Raw genomic sequence first — 9,258 nt, 5'->3', positions numbered from 1 at the left:
AAACAGGTTCTCCGCACAACATTTGTTACGTTGCCCTCTGCAGAAAACGAGAAGAATAGAAAACAGAGGAGGCTGAGCTGGCGAGGGGAGCTGCTTTTTAAAATATTATTTTAAAAGGTTTCAAGATGCTGCTCTGGGATCCGTTACAGGTTGGCAGCGGTTCCTCCCTCCCTCCCCTTCATTGCAACAGGCTTCTGCGTGACAGCGGTGGCAGGCTGGGGGTGGGGGGAGAGAGAGAGAGAGAGAGAGAGAGAGAGAATAAAAATTGCCTGTCGCTGTCTTAGGAGGAATACGGCAGTGTTGCGCGGAGCCTGTAATTGGAAGACTTCTCCCGTGATGAATGAACGGTGCTAACTGAGCCGGGTATAAAACTGAACGCAGGTCCCTCGCCTACTTCATTTGCAGCCGGACCAGGTGCAGAGAGCATCTCACCCGCTCCAGGAACGTCGCAAGCCCTCCCTGTCTCCGCCAGAGTTTTCAACTTATAGGTGAGTACAGTTTCGCTACTTTTTCTTATCAACACTCTGCACAGCAGCTAAAAAAAAAAGAGGAGGGGGGAATTGGTTGCTGGGTTTTAATCCCCCCCTTTCTTAGGTCCTTCCTCTTCTCCCTCAAAATGTTTTCTGAGGCTACGGAGGCTATATATATATATATTTTCCTTTGTCACATCCGGGTGTCCAGAACCCAGCTGGAAAAAGGTCAGGGAGCTCAGGGGCAGTTGGTTGGCAAAGTTCAACCGGGAAGGGGGGCCCGATGTTTTGAGGCCGATTACAGCCTCAAAAGTCCCCCAGAAGGCACCCCGGCAGGACCCAGCCGAGGTGTCCCCTGAGCATGTGCAGAGTGTAGCAGGAAGCCCACAGGGAAGAAAGCTAGGAAATGGCCAGAACAAAGCCAGCAAAGTTTTGTGCCGATTTACAGAGCGGAATCCGCAAGGGGGCTGGACCTCACGAGGTCCACAGGTGTGTTTGAGAGAGAGACCCAGTCCAAATATTTGACCACGGGGAGATGGAACAGGCTGGCCGGTTCAGCCAGCGCAGGGGATACGAGCCACAATGTAATCTGTGCCAGTCTTAGCCTCGAAAAAAACGGTTCTCCAAACCAGACGTAACCTCTGTACCTGCATCGCATCTGTCCACACATGCTAGCAGAGAACTTGTCTGTGTAGAACCCACTCCTTTGAACCCGAGGTCAGGGGTCAGGAGGAGGGTGGGGTGGCTTACCGAGCCCCTAACCCCTGGCACTGTCCCTCAGGGGTGAGCTGTGCCTCAGTGCTAGAAGATCCCAGAATGGCATATCCGGGTGGCAGCGAGAGATTACCCCCCCCACCTGAAACTCTGAAGGGAGCTGCTGCAGGTCTCTCCCTTGAGAGGCAGGGACCACCTCTGTGGTTTTCAGGTCTGTGAGGCAGGTGTGGGCTACCTGGACGGAGGGGTGCTGCTCCTTGAGGAGAACGTGGATGGATGGCGTGTTTTTGGGGGGGGGGGGAAGAGGAGAGAGTGTTTCCAATTTGCAGCTCAGCACATCGGCTGCGATTCCTGCATTTAAGCAGTGATCCCAGGGGGTTGGACTAGATGACCCTTGGGAGTCCCTCTCGTCCCACAGTTCTGTGATTCAACGGCCGCTGCTGCAGAGCGCTGAAGTGGACCGTGTCCCATATAATGCTCTCCCCTCCCTGACACAAGGACAACAATTGGCCAATTGGAGCAGAACTGGAGGGACGTTGTGGTGTTAAGTTACACACTCACTGACTCTCACCACTAGTCTAGCCGGCTTGAGGGTTTCGGAGAGGCAGCCGCTCTCCAGGGCATCAGGGACTGAGTCTAGCTAACTCGAGATCCTTTTAACACATTGCTGTGACCCTTCAGACACAGCTGAACTACAACTCCCATGAACTACAACTCCCTTTGTTGATGTTGGCAGGGGGCCGAGGGGCCATCGATTTCCCCAGGTACCCTTTCCCCCAAGCGGAAGATTGATACGGGAGCAATCCGATTCAATTTGCACTGGAAACCAAATTGATTTGGGTTTGCACTTCCCGGAACCATCTGAGGAACTGAAACAGCAGCCTTCCTTTGAAACCTGCAATTTTGCAATGTGGTTCTGTAGGAACCCCCCCCCCAAAAAAAAAGTGTGCAAAAAAATGAATGAACAGGGCTAAGGGATGCATACAAAGGCATCTCAGTGAGAACAACCCAGGAAAATCCCTTCTTATTGCCGGGGGGGGGGGGATGCTTGGGGGGGGAAATGCATAGAAAGTATCAGGCAAAATATGAGGATATGTTTTCACTAAAGTGCTGTTGAATTTTCGTGGGGACTTTTTATTTCTAAAATCATGAACTGATGTGGAGAACTGGAACTCAGGACAGGGTAAGCAAGCAACTGAGGGCAGACCCGCACCGTATGTTTAAAGCACATCTAATGCACATTTGTGGGACGCGGGTGGCGCTGTGGGCTAAACCACAGAGCCTAGGGGCTTGCCGATCAGAAGGTCAGTGGTTCGAATTCCCGCGACGGGGGTGAGCTCCCGTTGCTCGGTCCCAGCTCCTGCTAACCTAGCAGTTTGAAAGCACATCAAAAGTGCAAGTAGATAAATAGGTACCGCTCCGGCAGGAAGGTAAACGGCGTTTCCGTGCGCTGCTCTGGTTCGCCAGAAGCGGCTTTGTCATGCTGGCCACATGACCTGGAAGCTGTACGCCGGCTCCCTCGGCCAATAATGCGAGATGAGCGCCACATCCCCAGAGTCGGTCATGACTGGACCTAATGGTCAGGGGTCCCTTTACACTTTACCTTTAATGCACATTTAAAGCACATGGCTCCCCCACCACCACCGAAGAATCCCTGGAGCTGCCGTTTTCCCTTGCACAGAACTACAATTCCCAGCACCCTTAACAAGCTACAGACCCCAGGTTTCTTTGGGAGAAGCTGCGAGGTTTAAATATGGGTGGACTGTGCTTTGAATTTGCAGCGTGACCCACCGAAGTCGACTCACTCGCCCATCCCTGCCAAGATCATGACTGGGGAGCCTCCAGTGGTATGATTCTACAACTTGTAGAATCATAGTGTTGTAGAGTTGGAATGGGACCCTAAAGGTCTACTAGTCCAGCCCTCTGCAATGCAGGAATCTCAGCTAAAGCATCCCTGATCAGATGCTCTCCCACTAAACGGTGCTCTGAAACACCCCCCCCTGCATGTGTTTTATTTATAGCAGTTACATCCCCACCTTTTTGTCCAAGGAGCACAAAGTTCTTCCCTTCTTCACTAAATGCCCACAACATTCCTGTGAGGTAGGCCAGGCTGAGAGGCAGTGACCGCCCCCCCCCCCCCGAGATCACCCAGCGAGTTGCATGACCGAGATGAGATTTGAACCCGGGTTTCTCCCAGGTCTTCATCCGACACTCTAACCATTGGCTGTATCCCTCGGGATCAATGCTGATTATAAATTTCTACCTTTCCTTCCAGAAGATCCTGGGTCAGAAAAAGGCCAAAGCAGTCAAAAATGTTTAAAAACTAGGAAATAAAAGAATTCACATTTAACATAATTGAGAGCCATGACAGCTGTCTATGCTGACCAGTGGCAGACTCTGAAGGTCTGCAGCAAAAACTTGCTGTCAAAATGTATTTCAGGTAGATAGTCAGGAGGTGGGGGGACTCTCCTTCCTTGGAGGGTTTTAAGCAGAGGTTGGATGGCTGTCTGTCATGGATGCTTTAAGCTGAGATTCCTGCATTGTCTACACTGTCAGGCAGCAGCTGGCCAGGATTTCAAATGTGTGACATTCCCAGGTTTATCTGGGCATGACCGGGATTGGGGTGTAGTCACTCACCCCACAGCCGTGGCCCTCCCCAGTTCCTTCCCCTCGCACCCCCACTCTGCAACCATTCATGATAATGGGGAGGGGGTTCTGTGCCTCAGTGGCAGAACACCTGCTTGGCTTTCAGAAGGTTCCTCGGTTCAATCCCTGGAAATCCAGGTGGGACTCCCTGTCCAAAACCCAGGAGAGCTGCTGTGAGTCCATTTACCAGGCATGGCCAAACCTGGCCCTCCAGATGTTTTGGGACTACAATTCCCACCACCCCTGACCACTGGTCCTGTTAGCTAGGGATGATGGGAGTTGTAGTCCCAAAACATCTGGAGGGCCAAGTTTGGCCATGCCTGGTTTCGACAATTCCAAGCCAGCCGGCTACCCGTGATCTGACAGCTTGTTGTGTTTCTGTTTAAATCAGACCCTTATTCGGAGCAATGAGGACTGGAAACTTGCTTCGTTTTTAGGTGGGAGGGTAAGGATGTAGCTCAACGACAGAGTGTCTGCTTTGTATGCTGAAGCTAGTTAATTGGTCGAATCCTCTTTTCGAACCACCCAAGTTGGTAGCCATCACTGGCTCCGTTTTAACTCTGAAGAGTGAAGAAGGACTTTCTTTTTTCTATTTCCCAAATCTTCAGCTCTGTTGGGTTTCCTTGGTTGGGAGAGAGCAGAGGACCTGCTGAATTTCAGAGAAAGAGCCTTTCTCACGCCTTTTGTATATAATTTTTAGTTTTCTGCTTTACAACTGAAAATACTCATTTTACATCCTTAAGACATCAACAACTTCCCTTCTTCTCTTTCCATGGTTCATTTTGCATATCGTAAATCCCTGCATATTTTTACAAAAACCAGACCATTCTGTATTCCATTATTGCATCCATCAAAACTTGTTTGCACTGCTGAATTTATCTTAATGCTGCCCGCATTTTCAGCTGCACGCAACTATTTCCCATATATCCAATAAACGTTTTCCAATCTTCTCTAAAACCTATGTTCTTCTTGTTCTCTTCTTCTATATTTTAAGACTGCAAGCTGTGTGTATTCTGTCAACTCAAGTTGCCATCCTTCTTTGGTTGGGACCTTGCTCGTTTTCCATTTTTGGGCTAACAAAACACGGGCCGCAGTAGTGGCATACAATTTCTCATGCCTTTTGAGTCAGCTGCAGCGAAAGCTCCTCTCGCTCTCAACACAGACCTCTGCCCGCCCCCCTGGAGTTCATCCCTCTAGAGGTACCCAGCATTTGTGCAGCAAATATCAGTACAATATCGATTCTCTCCCTCCCTGCAAAGGCAGAGAGAGTTAAAGCGGGGGGGGGGGTTGCTTTGAAGGAATGTTGCTTTGCAACGCCATCGGAAAAGCATTTGTCACTGGCAAAGAAGTTGAGAAGCAAGCGAGTGTTTATAGCCTTCAGACCGATTCCCCTGGGTCTCAGGCTGGTCATTTTGTAGCAGACGCCGGCATCTAGGCTTAATGTCTGTTTGTGTGAGGTGCAAAATCTCGTGTCCGGTGGGAATTTCAAGCCTTTTAAGCTCACAGGAGATCTTTCTTCAGCGGAAAGAGCGGAGAGCCATGGGGACACCAGGAGCGGAGTCAGATTTTCATCCGCTTCCTTCCTTGCACACCTGGAAAAGGAAACCCCACTGGTAATGATGGGCAGTGAGAGAATTCTGCCTGTGCATGTCAGGCGTGTTATGTGCCGGCGAAGGAAGCAATGTACCCCTGTGAAATCTGCACCCAGAGAGATGCTGGGAGATCCAGGACAGAGAAAGAGAAAGGCATTGTTCGCTCAACGCATAGTTAAACTGTGGAGCTGTATCCCACAGGAGGCAGGAGGGTTTAAAAGAGGGTCGGAAAGGCAGCTACTAGCCACAAGGGCTGTGGTCTGCCTTGGGTCAGACACAGCAATTGCTGGAGAACTCAGGAAGAGAGAGTGGTCTTGTGCTGGTTTCCTATGGAGATCTGGTTGGCTGGACTCAACAGGCAAGAGCTTATCCAAACTTTCCATGTTGGTGACACACTTTTTGGACGTGCATCATTTCGCAACACAGACAAGGGGTCCCTTCCAACTCTACAATTATATGATTTTATGGAACCCCCCCCCCCCCGCTTCTGTTTCTGTGGGCAGAGTCTTTCATAAAATCATAGAATCTTTAGAGTTTGAAGGGACCTGAGGGTCATCTAGTCCAACCCCCTGCAATGCAACAGAGCTAGAAGTCTATAAATCTATAGGAGAGAGTTCTTGACTCAAGAGGCATCAGGGGCAGGGGGTGCAGAGCTACAGATGTTTCAAAAGCCTGCAATTGCATCAATACGTGCTGCGACATCTCACTTTTTTCAAGGCGACTTGCTGGTTTTATGAAGCACACTGGCCAAAAATACTCCAGACATTTGTTTTATTCATTTGCAAACAGACACCTTCTGTTGCTTTGCCACTCCTCATTTCTTTCTCTCCCTATCTGTAACCTTCCAAACAAGATAAACAAAGCTAGCTTTAGGCTGTTGTTGTTGTTGCTGCTGCTGCTGCTGATATGCAAATAGATTTCTATGCATTGAAAGTTGATTTGCAAATTTGCCTCTGTGAAATCAGTTCTGCATCTCGTAATTCGAGCTTGTGCTTTCTGTTCTGCCACTTTCTGAGCCCTTCTCGACTTTGGGGAGGGTGGTGGAGGAATGCTATCTAGAGACTGTGAATCTGTCAACCCTCTCCCAGTGTTTCTTCTCCTAGCTCAGGCATAGGCAAACTCGGCCCTCCAGATGTTTTGGGACTACAACTCCCATCATCCCTAGCTCACAGGACCAGTGGTCAGGGATGATGGGAGTTGTAGTCCCAAAACATCTGGAGGGCCGAGTTTGCCTATGCCTGCCCTAGCTGTTCCCCATCCAGTATTCCTCAGCTTCTGCCTTCTGAACTATGCCCCTCAGCAAACCGCTCTTCCAAATCTATACAGCGGTACCTCGGTTTGCGAACTTAATCCATTCTGAACTTGCCTTAGGGGTAGGCAACCTAAGGCCTATGGGCCACAAGCGGCCCACTGAGAAGCTCGCTCGGCAAGTCCCCACGCACAGCGCTAAACTGGCACAACGCGGCACGGGGGACTTGCTTCCGCAGCGCCGAAAATGGCATCTGCGCAGGCACCGGAAATTGCGTCTGCGCAGAAACAGATGCCAGAATCATGGGGGCACAGCCCACAGAGGGATCTCCACTGGAGTGAACCAGCCAAGGCGAGGTAAACCTTGCCGACCCCTGTCTTAGACGGCGGTAAATTTCGCAAACTGGGACACTGCTTCCAGTCTTGCGGAGTTCGTAAACAGGGCTGTTCTGAAACCGAGCTACCACTGCACTGTCCTCCTGGTCCGGGGAAGATTCAGGATCCGGATCCGGAACAGGGAGAGGCTCCCACCACTCCTCCTCAGTGCAGCCCTTCTCAGCACGGTCCCTGACATATCACACCTTCATTCTTCCCATTTGTCAATACCAGTCTCTTAGCTACCATTAACCCTGTCCTCTTTCTGCCTATCAGGTGTCTGGACTTGCCAAGCCATCTCCTGGAAAGAGGAGCTGCGGCAGTGAGAAAATGTGGTTGCTGGAGAAAATCCGTGGCTCGGTGGAGAACGGCAGCTCCCGGGGCAACGGCGACTCCGGGGATAAGCAGTCCAAGGGGCCTCTGTACAGCAATGTCCTGACGCCGGATAAGATCCCGGATTTCTTCATCCCACCCAAACTCCCGATGGTGCCCCCGGAAGCAGAGGGGGCGGAAGGGAAAGCAAAGCCCAACCTGGGCATGTCAGCCTCGGAGCAGAACCTCTCGGCCCGCAAGCCACAGCGCAGCCCGCGCTTGCCAGCAAAAGCCGCCTCGGAGAGCAAGAATCTCCTGAAGGCCGCCAGCCGCCACATCATCCAGATTGAGAGCGCGGACGAATGGGCGTCCGAGGAGGACTTCAGCACCAATGCGGACCCCCAGTCGCAGACGGCCATGTCCCTGCCGTACGTGCCCAAGGCCCAGACGTCGTACGGCTTTGCGACGCTCATGGAGAGCCCCCACACTCGCCGCAAGGAGTCCCTCTTCCACAGCGAGCACACCAGCCTGTGCCCGTCGCAGTCGACCTCTCCCAGCTCCCAGCGGAGGTCCCCCTCGGGAGGGAGCAAGACGAACGGCGAGGGCGGCCACCTCAACCCTTCAGACATCGGCATGTCCCTCATGAACCCCTACCGCTACTTCAGCGGCGGCGAAAGCGACACGTGCTCCTCGGCCGAGTCGTCGCCGTTCGGCTCCCCCTTGCTCTCACGCTCTGTGTCGCTCCTCAAGATCTTCAGCCAGGAGAGCCAGTCCAAAGTCATCAAGCTGAAGCACTCGGTCGCACGCAACAGCTCCCTCTCCACCGATGACAGCTCGGCTGACACAAGCCCCAGCATGCAGCGGCGCCAGCGGAGCGCCTCTCCTTCCACGGGGGGAGCTGGCGGCGGCTCAGCGCAACAGTCCGCAGCGCCAGCGGACCAGCCAGAGCGGCTTCACAAGGAGCACATTATCCCGCTGAGCAAAGGAGGCAGCATGCGCCTGGCGGCCGAGTACAACCCTTCGAGCGCGCGCCTGCGGGTGCGCGTCGTCACGGCGGAAGACCTCTACGACAAGCACTGCGATGCGCGGAGCATCAACTGCTGCGTGGCCCTCTACCTGAACCCGGGCAAGCTGCAGAAGCAGCGCAGCACCATCATCAAGAACAGCCGCTACCCTGTCTTCAACGAGGATTTCTTCTTCGACGGGCTGGGGGCCGGCAACGTGAAGAAAATGTCCCTCAAGGTCAAGGTGCTCAACAAGGGAGGCAGCCTCAAGAGGGACACCCTGATGGGAGAGAAGGAGCTCCCCTTAACTTCTTTGCTCCCCTTTTCATAAGGCGGCCTTGGTAACGCCTCCCGTTTGCACCTGTCCGTCCCTCCCGGAACGGCTTGTTCCTCCACCCTGTAAATACAAGGAAGTTGGAGGGGGAGGCTGACACAAGAGATGGATGGGCTGGCTACTCAGTGTCCCCCTCCCCCCCCCAAAAATGCTTGCTGCATGTGATAGGGCAGGGAGGGAGGGAGGGGACTAAGCATGTACTCTTGCTGGCTGCCGGTGTGATCCCTTTCCTTGCGAGATCGAAAATATAATTGCCTGTCCAGGGTGGGGAGATTTTGCCCTGTGCACAGTGAGGCGTTCTGAATTTATCAAAGAGATGAGCTCATTGTGGGAAGATAGGGGGCGGGGTGACTATAGGGCTGTAAGGCTGGGAAGGGATCCCCAGAACAGATTTTGTTGCGGCATGACGATGCATGAGCGCAACGGGCTTTTTGCTCTGTTTCCTTCTCCCTGTTGTACCTGGACCCCATTGAAACGCATGCAGTGTAGCAAACTGGTGGTCCCCAATGGCCGCCAGCTGTGCTTGACCGACATTGCCTGAGCAAAGGTCGGGAATTAATCCG

General features: G+C 52.6%; 1 protein-coding gene across 1 annotated transcript; it reads left to right on the top strand.

The window, feature by feature from the left end:
* Positions 1 to 370: 370 nt before the first annotated feature.
* Positions 371 to 8,827, top strand: C2CD4C (C2 calcium dependent domain containing 4C). Its single transcript, XM_035120348.3, has 2 exons — positions 371 to 488; positions 7,322 to 8,827. The coding sequence occupies exon 2, from the start codon at positions 7,376 to 7,378 to the stop codon at positions 8,690 to 8,692; it is 1,317 nt and encodes a 438-aa protein (XP_034976239.1). The 5' UTR covers positions 371 to 488; positions 7,322 to 7,375; the 3' UTR covers positions 8,693 to 8,827.
* The last annotated feature ends 431 nt before the right edge of the window (positions 8,828 to 9,258 follow it).

The sequence above is a fragment of the Zootoca vivipara genome, chromosome 6 (assembly GCF_965207765.1).
Source record: "Zootoca vivipara chromosome 6, rZooViv2.hap1.1, whole genome shotgun sequence".
NCBI classification, from domain to species: Eukaryota; Metazoa; Chordata; class Lepidosauria; order Squamata; family Lacertidae; genus Zootoca; species Zootoca vivipara.
This window is presented reverse-complemented; position numbering and strand designations above follow the sequence as displayed.